Raw genomic sequence first — 21,128 nt, 5'->3', positions numbered from 1 at the left:
AGCGGCTAGCCAGTTAGCTCGAAGTTCAAGTAAACACTTAACATTAAAGTTAATTAAACCATTCAAACGGCGCTGACAAACTTATCACCAGAACCTACATTTACAGATAAACAGAATTAAATTAACAAACAGTAAACTAACACTTCGGTGTGGAGGTTACAAGAATTAGCCAACTGTTATACAGGTTAAGAACCCCTTATTTATTTTAGTTATTTATGTAGAATTTTCTGTGGTAACTTTAATTAAATAAGCAGTTTAATAATATGAAGAAAGAAAAAAAACAGAAACTGTGTGGAGAGAAAAGTGAATAAAAACCTGGGTTTGTTTCTACAACGCGCACGAGACAGTGAGGTCGGGAGGCGGCAGTTACACTCACACACTAGCGCACTACATAGTATGGAGAAATAGTACACACGCGCAGCGCTCACTACTGATTCATACTGCCGGGTGCGCACTATATTACTATACTACTGTACTAACGTACTACTATTCTAATGAAGTACTGTACTACTATACTATTATACTAATGTACTACTGTACTTATGTAATATGGTACTAATTTCCGCAGGATTTACAGAGTTTAGAAATATATAAATATAGAAAGAGAATTCTTAAAGCTCTTCAGTAGTAAAAGATTCACGGTTTATCCACACAACCTCAAGACTCTCAAACTCTAGAAGTCAACACCACTTTATCGCGAGGTTCTTTAATTTCACTGAAAGCACTTTCACTCTTTCCGGGATTTACATTTTTTATTGTATTTATTCAAAATGTTGAAAATCATAAATACAGCGGAGTCCAAAAAGCCATCTTTATATGTAAAGAAATAAATTCTATAAATTATGCACACTGATCTAATAATTTATTTCCAAACACATGATGGTATTCTCAGTATAAAGACTGTGTAGAGTATAATGTACAGTGAGCTGAGACAGAGACACTAAAATATTCTATAACTCTTCAGAAACATTGGATTCATTAACGGACTTTAACCAGGTCAACGTGGAGGTGAATCCAGAGTCTTAACCAGTCCACACACGGGCATGGCTTTAGAAGGTGGAAGGAAACCAGAGAACTAAGAGGAAACCCAGAATAACCCGAGCTCGGGGTCAGAACAGGAACTGTGAGGAACGAACACTACCCAGTGCTGACCACTTTGTGTTTATTGTACAGTTGCTGAACTTTTTTGTCAACATGATGTAGATTTTAAACTCCACACTACATTTCTATTGGAGCTCAGTAGTGAGAGGAACATGGTGTTAAACTCATGATGCCATCCATATGGTGAAAGGGACGATCAGAGTGGGTAACACTCCACACACAGACACGCTGCCCAGAAACCCCGTGATGAACAAACACAACACCAGACTGAGGAAGGAGCTGGTCCAACTGAACACCACCTTCCTGACTCTTTTACAGAACTGCAAAAAGAAAAGAGTTTTCAATGATTACTGAGTTATGTTTCATATACAGTAAATGCAGTAGTGTGTGTGTCTACAGTAATTGATCAGTCTGGACTCTTATAGAAGTGTGTCACAATAACTGCTTATTCTGCCTCATGACTTTGTGTACAATCACTCACATTCAGATAACATTCTTCATGCTCATTATACAAGCAGTTAATATCGACGTTACATGTTTATGTACATGTGAACTTCACACAGAATTCTGTCTGTCTCCTGTACTGTGTGGATCTGAGACCTGGGTCGTGTGTAAACAGACTATTACTGTAAACAGGAAGTGGATGAAATGGTGTGTTTCAGATGGCAGGGTTGCAGTCAGCTGTTACTCAGGAATACAGGAGATTTAACTCACCGAAGATGAAGAGGAAGATTAGACCATTCGAATAAGGTTGTCCCTCACTGAAATTCCCAGTATAGTTTCGCAGTAAGCGGACTGGGTTTTAATTCTGACCGAACACAAGGTGGGGATAAAGATCCGCAACGTCACATCACACACATTTATTTATCATTCATTCCTTATCATTATTCATCTGTGTGACTGCTCCATGAAACCAAACATGCTTAAAATAAATAAATAAATGTAAAGTTGAACCTAATGTGGTGTTTCAGTGTAAAGAAATGCACACACACACACACACACACACACACGTATGAGTATTTTGTGTCTTAATTTAATACAGTTTATTTTGTTTACAGTTTATTTGTTTATTTTTGTTTATAGCGCCTTTTACAATGGACATTGTCTCAAAGCAGCTTTACAAAAGAAGAGAAACAGAGAAAGGAGAGAAAAAAATTAACTAAATAACTAAAAATAAAATAAATTATTAAATTAAATTATTAAATTATTGTATCCTTATTTTATTTTATCCCTAATGAGAAGCCTGAGGTGAAGGTGGTGAGGAAAAACTCCCTGAGATGATCTGAGGAAGAAACCTTAACCATAGCAGAAACTAGCTAAATCTTTTGCTTTTTATTTAAGTTAACTAGAAAAAAAACAATTGTGTTCATCTTAATCATAAATGTTTTTGTACAGGGTGGGGCGCAAAAACTTCCTTCTTTTGAAGGTGAATGAAAGAAAAATTGTTGCTGATAAAAAAAAAAAAAATTTTTTGATAAAAAAATAATTTCGTTCTCTATGCACTGATGAAACCAATTTCTGACGTTTCAGAAGGGTTGCAGGTTTGTGGGGCGATGTTTAAAAACCTCTGCCTTGAGCTATCCCCATAAAAAAATAGAGAACGGTGAACACCACCTTCAAGATATTTTGTTTAAAACAGCATGATTTGAAATTTAAAATTATGTTCTTTCATTATCAAAAAATAAATTTTGTTTATCAGCCACAATTTTTCTTTCATTCCCCTTCAAAAAAAGGACATTTTTGTGCCCCACCCTGTACTTGAACATTGGGCATTAATAATGTTTAAAACAGATTCATGTCTTCTATCATTAGATAATGATGTATGATGAGGTTTTATGAGGGTTTATGATGATGTATGGTGATGTACGAGGATGTGTGATGGTGTTTGAGCATGTATGAGGATGTACGATTATGTATGAGGTTGTATGCTGATGTATGAGGATCTATGAGGTTGTACGATGATGTATGAGGTTGTATGAGGATGTATGATGTATGAGGTTGTATGAGGATGTTTAATGATGTGTGAGGTTGTATGATGATGTGAGGTTGTATGATGATGTATGATGTTGTATGAGGATGTATGATGTATGAGGTTGTATGAGGATGTTTAATGATGTGAGGTTGTATGAGGATGTATGATGATGTATGAGGTTGTATGAGGATGTATGATGTATGAGGTTGTATGAGGATGTATGATGTATGAGGTTGTATGAGGATGTATGATGTATGAGGTTGTATGAGGATGTATGATGTATGAGGTTGTATGAGGATGTATGATGTATGAGGTTGTATAAGGATGTATGATGTATGAGGTTGTATGAGGATGTATGATGTATGAGGTTGTATGAGGATGTATGATGTATGAGGTTGTATGAGGATGTATGATGTATGAGGTTGTATGAGGATGTATGATGTATGATGATGTATGAGGTTGTATGAGGATGTATGATGTATGAGGTTGTATGATGTATGATGATGTATAAGGATGTATGATGATGTATGAGGTTGTATGCTGATGTACAATGATATATAATGATTTACCTGGTAGGTCTGAAAGCTCATGCTGGCTCCGTATCTGCAGAACATGACGTAATGTTCACAGTTGAACCACAGCAGACTGTAGTCCATGAATCCCATGAGCTTCTCCGCTCGCCTGGCCACTTCTTCACCATGGAGCGGCGGCCGACTGCACACCCTGTCCATGCTATTCACCAGAATCTCGGCTCCGTACGCAAAGTCCTCCACGGAATCCACACGAACGCTGGCCTTTTTGGCGATCACGCCTAGAATCAGCCGGTTGTTGGTCACCATCTTGGAGATAGCGCCGTCATCAGCCGAGATAACGGGAAGGATGTCAGGAATGAGGTGAGCCACACGGTTGTTGCCCAGATAGATCCCAAAATGTGTGAAGAGTGTTCGGGGAACCTCCAGGAGATCCCCCCGCTGAAACCCAGAGATGTCATATGTGTCTGTGTTCAGTTTCTTTTTGTCCTTCTTTTCGTTCTTTTTGTCTGAGATCAACGCTGTGAAGAAGCTGCTGAGGAACCGCAGGAGAAACATGGTCTGAGAGAGAAGCTGCGTTCCTGAGAGTCTGAGGAAGGTTTTATCCTCCACACAGAGGCTGAGGAGGGGCGTGGGGATTAAAGACCTGGACCGAGTTCTCATCCAGATTTATTGAAAAGAATGTCACATGTTAACACAACACAATACACAATGAGTTACACAACTTCACTCCACTGCACACTGAAGGGGACAAAAAAAACAAAAAAAAACAAGGCGAAGTGCAAAAACTGACAGAAGTTTCTATTTTTAGTGGAGGTCAGGTCAGCATGCTGCAACTGTGGACTTTTAATTCTCTCCAATCCCTCTGTACATCTAAACACGTCCAGCAGTTATACAACTTCACACAATCCCAGCTCTCTGAGGAGGCTGAAGAACTCGGTTACAGAACTCCACTGTGCTCTCTCTACAGCTCTGTGTTTAATCAGGACACAGAATTACAAATAAAATATAAATCAATTTTAATGTAGTGAATATCAGGTGGAGTGTGTGGTGTGTAAGTGTGTGTGACGCTGGGGGAGAAGTGCGTGTCGCTGGGGGAGAAGTGCGTGACGCTGGGGGAGAAGTGTGTGTCGCTGGGGGAGAAGTGTGTGTCACTGTGGGTGGAAAGTTGTGTAATAAAATCAGACTGAAATTGTGTTGAAATCAATCTGAGCTCCTGTGTTCTGATATTTTATCTGAATCGAAAATAAAATGTGATCGAAACAAAGATTTTCAGCCTGAAATGAAATAAAGTCCTGGAACATCATTTTAAATGAATATAATTCAACAATAAAACATCACTGAAGTAATAAAAAAGCATAAATATAAGATTTATAACCGTTAAATTCAGAGTGCATGATTCTAACACCATCAGGCTTTACTCAGACTGCAGACACACAACCTGAATATTACTCATCACATATACTCATCATATATACTCATCATACACTATATTGCCAAAAGTATTCGCTCACCCATCCAAATAATCAGAATCAGGTGTTCCAATCACTTCCATGGCCACAGGTGTATAAAATCAAGCACCTAGGCATGCAGACTGTTTTTACAAACATTTGTGAAAGAATGGGTCGCTCTCAGGAGCTCAGTGAATTCCAGCGTGGAACTGTGATAGGATGCCACCTGTGCAACAAATCCAGTCGTGAAATTTCCTCACTCCTAAATATTCCACAGTCAACTGTCAGCTGTATTATAAGAACGTGGAAGTGTTTGGGAACGACAGCAACTCAGCCACGAAGTGGTAGGCCACGTAAACTGACGGAGCGGGGTCAGCGGATGCTGAGGCACATAGTGCGAAGAGGTCGCCAACTTTCTGCAGAGTCAATCGCTACAGACCTCCAAACTTCATGTGGCCTTCAGATTAGCTCAAGAACAGTGCGCAGAGAGCTTCATGGAATGGGTTTCCATGGCCGAGCAGCTGCATCCAAGCCATACATCACCAAGTGCAATGCAAAGCGTCGGATGCAGTGGTGTAAAGCACGCCGCCACTGGACTCTAGAGCAGTGGAGACGCGTTCTCTGGAGGGACGAATCGCGCTTCTCCATCTGGCAATCTGATGGACGAGTCTGGGTTTGGTGGTTGCCAGGAGAACGGTACTTGTCTGACTGCATTGTGCCAAGTGTAAAGTTTGGTGGAGGGGGGATTATGGTGTGGGGTTGTTTTTCAGGAGCTGGGCTTGGCCCCTTAGTTCCAGTGAAAGGAACTCTGAATGCTTCAGCATACCAAGACATTTTGGACAATTCCATGCTCCCAACTTTGTGGGAACAGTTTGGAGCTGGCCCCTTCCTCTTCCAACATGACTGTGCACCAGTGACCAAAGCAAGGTCCATAAAGACATGGATGACAGAGTCTGGTGTGGATGAACTTGACTGGCCTGCACAGAGTCCTGACCTCAACCCGATAGAACACCTTTGGGATGAATTAGAGCGGAGACTGAGAGCCAGGCCTTCTCGTCCAACATCAGTGTGTGACCTCACAAATGCGCTTCTGGAAGAATGGTCAAAAATTCCCATAAACACACTCCTAAACCTTGTGGACAGCCTTCCCAGAAGAGTTGAAGCTGTTATAGCTGCAAAGGGTGGACCGACGTCATATTGAACCCTATGGATTAGGAATGGGATGTCACTTAAGTTCATATGGGAGTCAAGGCAGGTGAGCAAATACTTTTGGCAATATAGTGTATATACTCATCATATATACTCATCACATATACTCATCACATATACTCATCACATATAATCACATATACTCATCACATATACTCATCACATATACTCATCACATATACTCATCATATATAATCATCACATATACTCATCATATATAATCATATATACTCATCACATATACTCATCACATATACTCATCATATATAATCATATATACTCATATATACTCATCACATATACTCATCATATATAATCATCACATATACTCATCACATATACTCATCACATATACTCATCACATATACTCATCACATATACTCATCATATATACTCATCATATATAATCACATATACTCATCACATATACTCATCATATATACTCATCACATATACTCATCACATACTCATCATATATAATCATCACATATACTCATCATATATAATCATATATACTCATCACATATACTCATCACATATACTCATCATATATACTCATATATACTCATCACATATACTCATCATATATACTCATCACATATACTCATCACATATACTCATCATATATAATCATATATACTCATCACATATACTCATCACATATACTCATCACATATACTCATCATATATAATCATCACATATACTCATCACATATACTCATCACATATAATCATCACATATACTCATCACATATACTCATCATATATACTCATCATATATAATCATATATACTCATCATATATACTCATCATATATAATCATATATACTCATCACATATACTCATCACATATACTCATCACATATACTCATCATATATAATCATATATACTCATCACATATAATCACATATACTCATCACATATACTCATCATATATAATCATATATACTCATCACATATACTCATCATATATAATCATATATACTCATCATATATAATCATATATACTCATCACATATACTCATCATATATAATCATATATACTCATCATATATACTCATCACATATACTCATCATATATACTCATCATATATAATCATATATACTCATCACATATACTCATCACATATACTCATCATATATAATCATCACATATACTCATCACATATACTCATCATATATAATCATATATACTCATCATATATAATCATATATACTCATCACATATAATCATATATACTCATCACATATACTCATCATATATATTTATCTCATCATCATTGATCATATATACAGCTCTGGAAAAAAATAAGCGACCACTGCCTAATCTCCAGATGTGAACCCTATTGAAAACCTCTGGAATGTCATCAAGAGGAAGATGGATGGTCACAAACCATCAAGTAAAGCTGAGCTGTTTGCTTTTTTTTAAAAAGAGTGGTATAAAGTTCCCCAACAGCAGTGTGAGAAACTGGTGGAGATCATGGAGCCAAAACACATCGGGGTTATTCCACCAAATACTGATCTCTTAATGTTATTTACACAAAGCATTAACACAATCTGTTTACAAATTATTTACATTTTGTTTTATTTTTATCTGCAAATCCTGCATGATCTGGGGTTATTTTGATGTGATGTCATTTCCTTTAAATATACACTCTAAATAACAATAATTATATTCTGAATTTAGGAGAAATATTGTCAGCAGCATAAACAGAAGAAAGTCATTATTTGCAGTGAGCTCTTATTTTTTTCCAGAGCTGTATATATCACAGATATTCATCTCATTTCACCCCGATTGTCTTTTTACACCAAAAAAAATTGTTTTTAAATAATCAGGATTAAACCTGTGCAGAAGGAGTAATAGCTTTAAGCATGCGCACACACACACACACACACACACACACACACACAGGAACACGCAGGAACACACACACACACATGCAGGAACACGCACAGACACACGCAGGAACACGCACGCAGGAAGACGCACAGACACACGCAGGAACACACACACGCAGGAACACACACACGCAGGAACACACACACTCGCAGGAACACACACACTCGCAGGAACACACACACTCGCAGGAACACGCACAGTGACGTTCCATACCAACACGAGTGAAGGCATGACCACACACAGCGGTGTTTCCCTCGTCAGAGAGCAGCTGTGTGTTTTATTCTCGTTGTTGTTTGTAGATCCTTCTCTTACTGCATTTATTTTATTACTCTTCTTCACATGTTGCTGAAAACTCTGCTGCTGTAATGTGTGAATTTCCCTCTTGGATTAATAAAGTGATCTAATCTAATCTAATCTAATCTAATCTAATCTAATCTAATCTAATGATACGAGACATGAATCTGTTTGAAACATTTATTAATGTTAACTGAAGTAGAAAAACATACATGATTAACATAAAACTGTTAAACTTCTATAAACATGTGAGAGCAGCACTGAGTCACTGTCAGTACAGTAGAGTTTAGTGATATATCACTACAACACACACACACACACACACACACACACCTGTGTTGAACTGAACACAGATGATGGAGACATGATGATGATGAAATTCTCTTATCCAGCCATCCAGAGGATGAAGGACATGAGGAGGAGTGGAAGTGCTGTGGATGAGGACAATCCCAGGAACAATATGGAAAACAGCCCACTGACCGCAGTGACCAGGACACTCCTCTGATCACAAATAACAGATTTCAGGCACTCACAGAACTGTAGAGGAGAAGGAGAGAGGTGTTAATGTGTTAGTGAGGTTAGAGTGGTTTCTCTCACACACACTGAAACTCTTCTCATTTACAGTCCAGAGCAGTCGGATGGTCCACAAACGTCTCTCCGCTCATGTGGACGCTGCTTTAAATGAACTGATTTTAAAAGGATTTCTGGGATTTTTCCATGTTTTTATGTAAAACTCTTCTGTTCTGACTGGTTCTGATCTTGTTCCTGATATCCTGGAGCAAATCCTCGTGAAGTTCTGGCTGAGAAACAGACTTTAGGATGGGAGTCATCAGGTCAGTCTCCTGACCCTTCGAGAACACTTCCTGGACCGGTTCAGACTTTTAAAGGACTCTCAGTTGACAAGGACTTTTTACACCTGAACCACTGAGAGCATCTTGACATGAAGCATCGCAGCCTGGTTTGAGAACGGAACAGACGAGCTCTCCAGAGGGTGGAGCGGTCAGCTGAGCTTCCCATCCGCACTGAGCTCCTGACCAGCAGTCCATCTACAGTGAGTGGTGCTGGACCAAGGCCAGGAAGATAGTGAAGGACCTCAGCCTTCACAACAATGGACTATTCTCCTTGAAGGTGAACTCTGAAAGAACGAGAAGCTTCGTCCTGCAGGCCATCCTGCCCTCGTCCAGGGGAACACCTAGAGGGCCTGGATTCTTTTGGACACTTTCCATAACACTGTCTTCTTCAACTGACCTTACAGAATACTCTACAACTCCACAGCCACTGTACACACGTTGCACTTTTACTCAACAGTACACTCACACTTCTGTTACTTGGATCAGTGGTCAGTGTGTTCACCGGTCATCTATTCTCCTTTTTTCCCCCAGATGTTGTATGTTCTTTCACCTTTTCTACAGTGTCCACTTTATTGTGCAGTAAATTATTATTCTATTTTTGTAGCTTATTTTCTTTTTAAATTCTATGTTAAAGTTTTTCCTTTAATATTCATCTCTGTATGATTGTGTATGTGAGAAATAAAACTGACGGACATGTGTGTGTCCGGTACCTTGTCGGTCTGCAGGCTGACCCCGGTACCGTATCTGCAGAAGGTGACGAAGTGCTCACAGTTGTTCCACAGGAGACTGTAACGGACAGCGCCGACCAGCTTCTCCGCCGTGCGCGCGACCTCCTCTTTCGGCGCGGGCCGCACACCGAGCACACCGTCCATGGCGTTGACGAGCAGCACGCGCGCCCCGTACACGAAGTCCTCGAGCGTGTCCACTCTCACGGCGGCTCTGCGGCACAGCACTCCCAGCAACAGCCGCTTATTGCTCACTACGGCTCGGACCCGGAGCTCATCGCGCGTGAGCAGCGGGAGGATGTCGGGGATGAGGTGTGCCACCTTCCCGTCGCCCAAGTAGATGCCGAAGTGCACGAAGAGCGTGCGGGGAACTTCCAGCAGATCTCCGCGCTCGAGCTGCGCCGTGACTTCCGCCCCCGTGCGCTCCGTCCTCTCCGTCTGCCTCGGCTTGTCGGCTCTCGAGGTCACGACGCGGAAAAAGTCCCAGTGCGCGAACAGGAGAGTTTTCTGCAACAGCAGCAGCAAAGAGTCAAACATCGTGCCCGAGTCCTCGCGCCTCTGTCTCCACGAAGAGGAAGTAGCGCGCGCTCTCTGCGCCTCTCTTCACAGTGACGTCAGAATCTGGAAGAATGTCAGTTCGGCTAGAAAAGTCTCACAATTTAACAAAAACAAAGAAACGAGGGTTATTTTCTCATTATTTTATGGATTAAAAAGTCTTCAGTCTTCAGCCGTGGATCTCTGATTTTATTAAAGTATTTCTGTATTGGACAAAAGGAAAAAGTTCGAAAAAGAATTCTCTCTAACACGATGAGCCTCGAGCTACAGTTTACTGGGGGGGGGGGGAAGAGGGGGAGAGAGAGGGACAGAGGGAGAGAGAGGGACAGAGAGACGGGGAGATGGAGAGAGAGGGACAGAGGGAGAGAGAGAGGGGGAGATGGAGAGAGAGGGACAGAGGGGGAGAGGGGGAGGGAGAGAGAGGGACAGAGGGGGAGAGGGAGAGGGGGGGAGGGAGAGAGAGGGGGAGAGGGACAGAGAGAGGGGGGAGAGGGGGGGAGGGAGAGAGAGGGGGGAGAGGGACAGAGAGAGAGAGAGAGAGGGGGGAGAGGGACAGAGAGAGAGAGAGAGGGGGGAGAGGGACAGAGAGAGAGAGAGGGGGGAGAGGGACAGAGAGAGAGAGAGAGAGAGAGAGAGGGACAGAGGGGGGGGGGAGTCTGGTCAAGGAATGAGTGTTTATAGCTGCTATAACAGACTATACTTCACCCCCCCTCCTCCTGTCTGACTGCACATGACAGGACAGCAGTGTGTCCCTGTCCCCTAAACCCAGGACATTAGTGTTTTCCCTGTCCCCTAAACCCAGGACAGCAGTGTGTCCCTGTCCCCTACACTCAGGACAGCAGTGTGTCCCTGTCCCCTAAACCCAGGACAGCAGCGTGTCCCTGTCCCCTACACCCAGGACAGCAGCGTGTCCCTGTCCCCTACACCCAGGACAGCAGCGTGTCCCTGTCCCCTACACCCAGGACAGCAGCGTGTCCCTGTCCCCTACACCCAGGACAGCAGCGTGTCCCTGTCCCCTACACCCAGGACAGCAGCGTGTCCCTGTCCCCTACACCCAGGACAGCAGCTCGAGGAGAACACAGTTGTGCAGGTCTGGGAAAATAATCAACACCCAAGAGTGATGGAGTTATTGTCATCTCTCCAATGCTGATTATTTTCCTGTAAGAACACATCACCCTCTTCATTCCTCTTACAGCAGCATTTACAGACGAGGATTGAGTGAGTGATTATTTATTTATTTATTTATTTATTAATTACTGAATGATCCATTTGTTATTATATGTAATGCTGGACAATCAGTGAAAAGCGTCACTTCCTGTCGTCAGAGAATCCTAAACTCCTCTGTCTTGAAGATGTCATTAAACCTGAAGTTACAGCTTGACCTCTGACTGTTACAAAGTGCTGACACTGGAGACTCCTTCCATAATTATTACAGAAACATCTGTTTATATAGAAACAAAAAGGTACGAGAACAAACACAGTAATATAAACTGACCAATCAGAAGGCAGCATGTAACAGCAGTGTGATGTCATAAGAGCTTCTCCTCTGATCTGTGGGAGTAATGCTACACATTCTCAAGTGTGTGTGTGTGTGTGTGAAAGCTGAGAACACGTTATGAAGTAGTGTTCCATATGGCTTCAATTACCCAGCATTCCCCTCTGCTACAGTCAGACTGCTCTCTGGAAGTAAAGCCCAGGAGAAGGCTGTGGGGAAAGCTGTATTGTTAGCAGAAGATAAATGTGAGTTTGGTGACTGAAGCCAGTTAAAGCGGCCATGTCGTGCAGCTCCTCCCCCACCACCACCGTGTGTGAGCCGTAACAAAGACGCCCCAGTGAGGGTTAGAGCCGATTCTTTACGGGGATTTAGTGCTGGACCCTCGGGGTGGAGCACACACACAGCTCTGAGCGACAGCTGGTGATAAATGACAGGAGATTTATCTCAGTTTCTTCTCATGTGTCACTGAGCCAGTGTGTGTGTGTGGAGCTGCTCAACAAGGCTCTGTGATAAATGTCTGACTTCTCAAAGATGAAGCTGGGTTCTATTGGAGTGTGTGAACATGGGAGGCATTAAAATGAGGCCGACACCTTCCACACACACACAAAGTCTGTCTGCATGTGTTCAACAGTTAAAGGCTGAGTACAGACTCACTCTCTCTCTGTCTCTCTCTCTCTCTCCCCCTTCCTCTCTCTGTGTCTCTGGTTCCTTACTTCCTGTGTGAACAGTCAGATGATGATCTAAGAGGCTGAAACTTCAAAAGGTTTATGGCTTTAGCATCACCTCTGGTGTAAGAGCAGAGCTCAGTGTCTGCTGCAGGAAGTCGTCTGTTTCAGCATCCTCACAGAGCTGATAACTGACCCTGACTACACTCTGGTAATGCCTCCTGATCTTCAGTTCACCTCCAGCCAATCACATGTCCTGAACACAGTACATGTTTCACAGCAGCAAGTTTTCAAACAAAAACAAACCCCCGAGCAGAGAGAGTGTGTGTGTGTGTGTGTGTGTCTCCTGTAGGAACGCCCTAATCACTTCCAGACACATCGGCCTCAGAATCCAGACGGAAAAAGGAATGTGTAAGAGGGGTTCAGACAGGCGTGTCCCTGCCGTCACCAGGTGGGTTTGATGTTTATTTATTTAAAGAAGGAAAAATATAGAGATTCAGGTGCTTAAAAAAGAGGAATAAATCCCGTACACTGGTGTACAATAACAGATAACGCGCTCAGGTGAGAGACCTTCATCTAGTTTTTATTTCATTTAGACTTGAACAAACATTTTCACTATAAAATTATCTGAGAATGTATTTTTTTATTAGTGCTTTTGTCTTTCCAGCTCTCTCACCTCCTCATCTGTACACATCAGCGTCCAAAACGTCCACTAACGAGACAGACAGATGGACACACTGACCTCCAAGGGGAAATCTAGGGCTGGCTAACTGGCTGAGTGGAGTCTCCGCTGTAGAGCCGCACTGCATTCTGGGAGTCCAGAGTGTGCTCCTGTGTGGGATTTCTCAGTAAAATGATGCTGGACATGAAACATCAGGAAGACGTTCTGTTTTTAGAGGCTAGCAGTGAAATCTGACTGTTACCGCGGTAACTGCAATCTCAGGAACAATACCATAACGATCAGCTCAGTGTGAAGATGTTTAATGTGATTCAGGGAGGAGTTTAACTTTACACGCCCCATCCTGTGGAAGAATTCTTACTAATAGGAAGAGTGAGGGTAAGGTAGTGTTGGTTACACACACACACACACACACACACACAACAAATAAGAAAATGATTAGCTGGTGCTGTGTGTCTTGTTCTCGTGGAGTCAGGTGACTCAGTTTTCAGTTCTAATGTTTGTGTAGATTTCCTCAGATCATCATGTTTCCTCAGTGTACCAGTGAGATGAGGTCAGGAAGTCCACTCAATCTGTAGTCCAGCAACATCTGTCCATAAGCTTTTCCCTGAAAGAGAGGAAATATAACACACAACCGTTTACAAGATCCGTAACATCAGAGAGAGAAGAAAGAGGAACGCTAGAGACTGAGGCTGTGACCGGCTGAAGGACACGACTGTCCAGACCTCAGGGGGGTCCTGCATGTGTGGTCAGGGTTTTATGGTAAAGACCAAAGCACCAGGAGAAAGCTGCTGCTCCTCTGAGTTAGTTTAGATGGAAACACAAGAGCAAGTTACATGGACATGGATTTAGTTATTTCTACTATCGGAAAATATTAATTATTAAATATTGTTTGTAAATCTGTGTGTGTGTGTGTGTGTGTAAATCTGTGTGTGTGTGTGTGTGTAAATGTGTGTGTGTGTGTGTGTGTAAATCTGTGTGTGTGTGTGTGTAAATGTGTGTGTGTGTGTGTAAATCTGTGTGTGTGTGGGTGTGTAAATCTGTGTGTGTGTGTGTGTAAATGTGTGTGTGTGTGTGTGTGTGTGTAAATCTGTGTGTGTGTGTGTGTAAATGTGTGTGTGTGTGTGTAAATCTGTGTGTGTGTGTGTGTAAATCTGTGTGTGTGTGTGTGTGTGTGTAAATCTGTGTGTGTGTGAATCTGTGTGTGTGTTTGTGTGTGTGTGTAAATCTGTGTGTGTGTGAATCTGTGTGTGTGTGTGTGTGTGTGTGTGTGTAAATCTGTGTGTGTGTGTGTGTAAATGTGTGTGTGTGTGTGTGTGTGTAAATCTGTGTGTGTGAGTGTGTAAATCTGTGTGTGTGTGTGTGTAAATCTGTGTGTGTGTGTGTGTCTGTAAATCTGTGTGTGTGTGTGTGTGTAAATCTGTGTGTGTGTGTGTAAATCTGTGAGTGTGTGTGTAAATCTGTGTGTGTGTGTAAATCTGTGTGTGTGTTTGTGTGTGTGTGTAAATCTGTGTGTTTGTGTGAGTGTGTAAATCTGTGTGTGTGTGTCTGTAAATCTGTGTGTGTGTGTGTAAATCTGTGTGTGTGTGTGTGTCTGTAAATCTGTGTGTGTGTGTGTGTAAATCTGTGTGTGTGTGTAAATCTGTGTGTGTGTGTGTAAATCTGAGTGTGTGTGTAAATCTGTGTGTGTTTGTGTGTGTGTGTAAATCTGTGTGTGTGTGTAAATATATGTGTGTGTGTGTGTGTGTAAATCTGTGTGTGTGTGTGTGTAAATCTGTGTGTGTGTGTGTGTGTAAATCTGTGTGTGTGTGTAAATCTGTGTGTGTGTGTGTGTAAATGTGTGTGTGTGTGTGTGTGTGTAAATCTGTGTGTGTGTGTGTAAATGTGTGTGTGTGTGTGTGTGTAAATCTGTGTGTGTGTGTGTGTAAATCTGTGTGTGTGTGTGTGTGTGTAAATCTGTGTGTGTGTGTGTGTGTAAATCTGTGTGTGTGTGTGTGTGTGTGTGTAAATCTGTGTGTGTGTGTGTAAATCTGTGTGTGTGTGTGTGTAAATCTGTGTGTGTGTGTGTGTGTAAATCTGTGTGTGTGTGTGTAAATCTGTGTGTGTAAATCTGTGTGTGTGTGTGTGTAAATCTGTGTGTGTGTTTGTGTGTGTGTGTAAATCTGTGTGTGTGTGTGTGTGTGTATCTGTGTGTGTAAATCTGTGTGTGTGTAAATCTGTGTGTGTGTGTAAATCTGTGTGTGTGTGAATCAGTGTGTGTGTGTAAATCTGTGTGTGTGTAAATCTGTGTGTGTGTGTGTGTGTAAATCTGTGTGTGTAAATCTGTGTGTGTGTGTGTGTGTGTAAATCTGTGTGTGTAAATCTGTGTGTGTGTGTGTGTGTAAATCTGTGTGTGTAAATCTGTGTGTGTGTGTGTGTGTAAATCTGTGTGTAAATCTGTGTGTAAATATGTGTGTGTGTGTGTAAATCTGTGTGTAAATCTGTGTGTGTGTGTGTGTGTAAATCTGTGTGTGTGTGTAAATCTGTGTGTGTGTGTGTGTGTAAATCTGTGTGTGTGTGTGTGTGTGTAAATCTGTGTGTGTGTTTGTGTGTGTAAATCTGTGTGTGTGTGTGTGTGTGTGTGAAAATCTGTGTGTGTGTTTGTGTGTATGTGTAAATCTGTGTGTGTGTAAATCTGTGTGTGTGTGTAAATGTGTGTGTGTGTGTGTGTGTGTGTGTAAATCTGTGTGTGTGTGTGTGTGTGTGTGTAAATCTGTGTGTGTGTGTGTGTAAATCTGTGTGTGTGTGTTTGTGTGTGTAAATCTGTGTGTGTGTAAATCTGTGTGTGTGTGTAAATCTGTGTGTGTAAATGTGTGTGTGTTTGTGTGTGTGTGTGTGTAAATCTGTGTGTGTGTGTGTAAATCTGTGTGTGTGTGTGTGTGTGTGTGTATGTAAATCTGTATGTGTGTGCGTGTAAATCTGTATGTGTGTGTGTGTAAATCTGTGTGTGTAAATGTGTGTGTGTAAATCTGTGTGTGTGTGTGTAAATCTGTGTGTGTGTGTGTAAATCTGTGTGTGTGTGTGTTTGTGTGTGTGTGTGTAAATCTGTGTGTGTTTGTGTGTGTGTGTGTTTGTGTGTGTGTGTGTGTGTAAATCTGTGTGTGTGTGTTTGTGTGTGTGTGTGTAAATCTGTGTGTGTGTGTGTGTGTAAATCTATGTGTGTGTAAATCTGTGTGTGTGTAAATCTGTGTGTGTGTAAATCTGTGTGTGTATGTGTAAATCTGTGTGTGTATGTGTGTGTAAATCTGTGTGTGTGTGTGTAAATCTGTGTGTGTGTGTAAATCTGTGTGTGTGTGTGTGTAAATCTGTGTGTGTGTGTGTGTGTGTGTAAATCTGTGTGTGTGTGTGTGTTTGTGTAAATCTGTGTGTGTGTGTGTGTTTGTGTAAATCTGTGTGTAAATCTGTGTGTGTGTGTAAATCTGTGTGTGTGTGTGTGTGTGTGTAAATCTGTGTGTGTGTGTGTGTGTGTGTGTAAATCTGTGTGTGTGTGTGTGTTTGTGTGTAAATCTGTGTGTGTGTGTGTGTGTGTTTGTGTGTATAAATGTGTGTGTGTGTTTGTGTGTATGTGTAAATCTGTGTGTGTGTAAATCTGTGTGTGTGTGTGTGTGTGTAAATCTGTGTGTGTGTGTGTGTGTAAATCTGTGTGTGTGTGTAAATCTGTGTGTGTGTAAATTTGTGTGTGTGTGTGTAAATCTGTATGTGTGTGTGTGTGTAAATCTCTGTGTGTGTGTGTGTGTAAATCTGTGTGTGTGTGTGTGTAAATCTGTGTGTGTGTGTGTGTGTAAATCTGCGTGTGTAAATCTGTGTGTGTGTGTAAATCTGTGTGTGTAAATCTGTGTGTGTGTGTGTGTGTAAATCTGTGTGTAAATCTGTGTGTGTAAATCTGTGTGTGTGAAAATCTGTGTGTGTAAATCTGTGTGTGTGTGTGTGTGTGTAAAGCTGTGTGTGTGTAAATCTGTGTGTGTGTAAATCTGTGTGTGTGTGTGTGTAAATCTGTGTGTGTGTGTAAATCTGTATGTGTGTGGGTGTGTGTGTGTAAATCTGTGTGTGTGTGTAAATCTGTGTGTGTGTGTGTAAATCTGCGTGTGTGTGTGTAAATCTGTGTGTGTGTGTATAAATCTGTGTGTGTGTGTTTGTGTAAATCTGTGTGTGTGTATAAATCTGTGTGTGTGTGTAAATCTGTGTGTGTGTATAAATCTGTGTGTGTGTGTAAATCTGTGTGTGTGTGTAAATCTGTGTGTGTGTATAAATCTGTGTGTTTGTGTAAATCTGTGTGGGTGTGTGTAAATCTGTGTGTGTGTGTGTGTAAATCTGTGTGTGTGTGTGTGTGTAAATCTGTGTGTGTGTGTAAATCTGTGTGTGTGTAAATGTGTGTGTGTGTAAATCTGTGTGTGTGTGTGTGTGTGTAAATCTGTGTGTGTGTAAATCTGTGTGTGTGTAAATGTGTGTGTGTGTGTGTAAATCTGGGTGTGTGTGTAAATCTGTGTGTGTGTGTGTGTAAATCTGTGTGTGTGAGAAAATCTGTGTATAAATCTGTGTAAATCTGTGTATGTGTGTGTGTGTAAATCTGTGTGTGTGTGTGTGTGTGTAAATCTGTGTGTGTGTGTTTGTGTGTGTAAATCTGTGTGTGTGTGTGTTTGTGTGTATAAATGTGTGTGTGTTTGTGTGTATGTGTAAATCTGTGTGTGTAAATCTGTGTGTGTATGTAAATCTGTGTGTGTGTGTGTGTGTGTGTGTAAATCTGTGTGTGTGTAAATCTGTGTGTGTGTGTGTGTGTGTAAATCTGTGTGTGTGTGTAAATGTGTGTGTGTAAATCTGTGTGTGTGTGTGTGTGTGTGTGTGTGTGTGTGTGTGTAAATCTGTGTGTGTGTGCGTGTGTGTGTATCTGTGTGTGTGGGTGTGTAAATCTGTGTGTGTGTGTGTGTGTAAATCTGTGTATAAATCTGTGTGTAAATCCGTGTGTGTGTGTTTGTGTGTATAAATCTGTGTGTGTGTGTAAATCTGTGTGTGTGTGTGTAAATCTGTGTGTGTGTAAATCTGTGTGTGTGTAAAGCTGTGTGTTTGTGTGTGTAAATCTGTGTGTGTGTGTTTGTGTGTGTAAATCTGTGTGTGTGTAAATCTGTGTGTGTGTAAATCTGTGTGTGTGTAAATCTGTGTGTGTGTGTAAATCTGTGTGTGTGTGTGTAAATCTGTGTGTGTGTAAATCTGTGTGCAAGTCTGTGTGTGTGTGTGTGTGTGTAAATCTGTATGTGTGTGTAAATCTGTGTGTGTATGTGTGTGTAAATCTGTGTGTGTGTGTGTGTATGTGTGTGTGTAAATCTGTGTGTGTAAATCTGTGTGTGTATAAATCTGTGTGTGTGTGTAAATCTGTGTGTGTATAAATCTGTGTGTGTGTGTAAATCTGTATGTGTGTGTGTGTGTGTAAATCTGTGTGTGTGTAAATCTGTGTGTGTATGTGTGTGTAAATCTGTGTGTGTGTGTAAATCTGTGTGTGTGTGTGTAAATCTGTGTGTGTGTGTGTGTGTGTAAATCTGTGTGTGTGTGTAAATCTGTGTGTGTGTGTGTAAATCTGTGTGTGTGTGTGTAAATCTGTGTGTGTGTGTGTGTGTGTAAATCTGTGTGTGTGTAAATCTGTGTGTGTGTAAATCTGTGTGTGTGTGTGTGTGTAAATCTGTGTGTGTGTGTGTAAATCTGTGTGTGTGTGTGTGTGTGTAAATCTGTGTGTGTGTAAATCTGTGTGTGTGTAAATCTGTGTGTGTGTGTGTGTGTGTGTGTAAATCTGTGTGTGTGTGTGTAAATCTGTGTGTGTGTGTGTGTAAATCTGTGTGTGTGTGTAAATCTGTGTGTGTGTGTAAATCTGTGTGTGTGTGTGTGTGTAAATCTGTGTGTGTGTGTGTGTTTGTGTAAATCTGTGTGTGTGTGTGTGTGTGTTTGTGTAAATCTGTGTGTAAATCTGTGTGTGTGTGTAAATCTGTGTGTGTGTGTGTGTGTGTGTAAATCTGTGTGTGTGTGTGTGTGTAAATCTGTGTGTGTGTGTGTGTGTTTGTGTGTAAATCTGTGTGTGTGTGTGTGTTTGTGTGTATAAATGTGTGTGTGTGTTTGTGTGTATGTGTAAATCTGTGTGTGTGTAAATCTGTGTGTGTGTGTGTAAATCTGTGTGTGTGTGTGTGTGTGTAAATCTGTGTGTGTGTGTAAATCTGTGTGTGTGTAAATTTGTGTGTGTGTGTGTGTGTAAATCTGTATGTGTGTGTGTGTGTAAATCTGTGTGTGTGTGTGTGTGTGTGTGTAAATCTGTGTGTGTGTGTGTGTGTGTGTGTAAATCTGTGTGTGTGTGTGTGTGTAAATCTGTGTGTGTGTGTGTGTGTAAATCTGTGTGTGTGTGTGTGTGTGTGTAAATCTGTGTGTGTGTGTAAATCTGTGTGTGTGTGTGTGTAAATCTGTGTGTGTGTGTGTGTGTGTGTGTGTAAATCTGCGTGTGTAAATCTGTGTGTGTGTGTAAATCTGTGTGTGTAAATCTGTGTGTGTGTGTAAATCTGTGTGTGTAAATCTGTGTGTGTGTGTGTGTAAATCTGTGTGTGTAAATCTGTTTGTGTGTGTGTGTGTAAATCTGTGTGTGTGTGTAAATCTGTTTGTGTGTGTGTGTAAATCTGTTTGTGTGTGTGTGTAAATCTGTGTGTGTGTGTAAATCTGTATGTGTGTGGGTGTGTGTGTGTAAATCTGTGTGTGTGTGTAAATCTGTGTGTGTGTGTATAAATCTGCGTGTGTGTGTGTAAATCTGTGTGTGTGTGTATAAATCTGCGTGTGTGTGTGTGTAAATCTGCGTGTGTGTGTGTGTAAATCTGCGTGTGTGTATAAATCTGTGTGTGTGTGTAAATCTGTATGTGTGTGGGTGTGTGTGTGTAAATCTGTGTGTGTGTGTGTAAATCTGTGTGTGTGTGTATAAATCTGCGTGTGTGTGTGTAAATCTGTGTGTGTGTGTATAAATCTGCGTGTGTGTGTGTGTGTAAATCTGCGTGTGTGTGTGTAAATCTGTGTGTGTGTAAATCTGTGTGTGTGTGTATAAATCTGTGTGTGTGTATAAATCTGTGTGTGTGTGTGTTTGTGTAAATCTGTGTGGGTGTGTGTAAATCTGTGTGTGTGTGTGTGTAAATCTGTGTGTGTGTGTAAATCTGTGTGTGTGTAAATGTGTGTGTGTGTAAATCTGTGTGTGTGTGTGTGTGTAAATCTGTGTGTGTGTAAATCTGTGTGTGTGTAAATGTGTGTGTGTGTGTGTGTAAATCTGGGTGTGTGTGTAAATCTGTGTGTGTGTGTGTGTGTGTGTGTAAATCTGTGTGTGTGTGTGTGTGTGTGTGTGTGTGTAAATCTGTGTGTGTGTGTGTAAATGTGTGTGTGTGTGTAAATCTGTGTGTGTGTGTGTGTGTACGTGTGTGTGTAAATCTGTGTGTCTGTGTGTTTGTGTGTGTAAATCTGTGTGTGTGAGAAAATGTGTGTGTGAGAAAATCTGTGTATAAATCTGTGTGTAAATCTGTGTGTGTGTGTGTGTGTGTGTGTAAATCTGTGTGTGTGTGTTTGTGTAAATCTGTGTGTGTGTGTAAATCTGTGTGTGTGTGTGTATGTAAATCTGTGTGTAAATCTGTGTGTAAATCTGTGTGTGTGTGAAA

General features: G+C 41.4%; 3 protein-coding genes across 4 annotated transcripts in view; all 3 read right to left on the bottom strand.

The window, feature by feature from the left end:
* Positions 1 to 10,902, bottom strand: part of LOC131346497 (lecithin retinol acyltransferase-like) — a 155,816-nt gene extending 144,914 nt beyond the window's left edge. The window contains exons 1-2 of one of the 2 annotated variants that reach the window (XM_058379952.1): positions 10,020 to 10,902; positions 8,823 to 8,995 (exon numbers count right to left, since the gene is read on the bottom strand). In XM_058379952.1, coding sequence (XP_058235935.1) covers positions 8,843 to 8,995; positions 10,020 to 10,571 — 705 coding nt within the window. In that variant the 5' untranslated portion in view covers positions 10,572 to 10,902 and the 3' untranslated portion in view covers positions 8,823 to 8,842. Of the gene's footprint in view, positions 1 to 8,624; positions 8,996 to 10,019 lie in introns of those variants that run through there. The other variant, XM_058379951.1, reaches the window with a different exon arrangement.
* Positions 760 to 6,560, bottom strand: lratb.2 (lecithin retinol acyltransferase b, tandem duplicate 2). Its single transcript, XM_058379944.1, has 2 exons — positions 3,643 to 6,560; positions 760 to 1,421 (listed from the first exon to the last, which is right to left on the bottom strand). Exons 1-2 carry the CDS (start codon positions 4,264 to 4,266, stop codon positions 1,266 to 1,268), a joined length of 780 nt encoding a protein of 259 aa, XP_058235927.1. The 5' UTR covers positions 4,267 to 6,560; the 3' UTR covers positions 760 to 1,265.
* Positions 10,903 to 13,316: 2,414 nt separating the features above from the next.
* lratb.1 (lecithin retinol acyltransferase b, tandem duplicate 1) overlaps positions 13,317 to 21,128 on the bottom strand; it is a 46,953-nt gene continuing 39,141 nt past the window's right edge. The window contains exon 20 of the mRNA XM_058380215.1: positions 13,317 to 14,035. Coding sequence (XP_058236198.1) covers positions 13,961 to 14,035 — 75 coding nt within the window. The 3' untranslated portion in view covers positions 13,317 to 13,960. The remainder of the gene's footprint in view (positions 14,036 to 21,128) is intronic.

The sequence above is a fragment of the Hemibagrus wyckioides genome, linkage group LG26, assembly GCF_019097595.1.
Source record: "Hemibagrus wyckioides isolate EC202008001 linkage group LG26, SWU_Hwy_1.0, whole genome shotgun sequence".
Lineage (NCBI taxonomy): Eukaryota > Metazoa > Chordata > Actinopteri > Siluriformes > Bagridae > Hemibagrus > Hemibagrus wyckioides.
The sequence above is the reverse complement of the archived record's forward strand: the minus strand, read 5'-3'. Positions and strand labels throughout refer to the sequence as shown.

What these genes read in the sequence shown, in the direction of transcription:
- lratb.2 (XM_058379944.1), bottom strand. Translation starts at nt 4,266, where the DNA reads ATGAGAACTCGGTCCAGGTCTTTAATCCCCACGCCCCTCCTCAGCCTC. An exon ending in TGAGCTTTCAGACCTACCAG is followed by an intron (nt 1,422 to 3,642) that starts GTAAATCATTAT and finishes TTCTTTTTGCAG; the next exon opens with TTCTGTAAAAGAGTCAGGAA.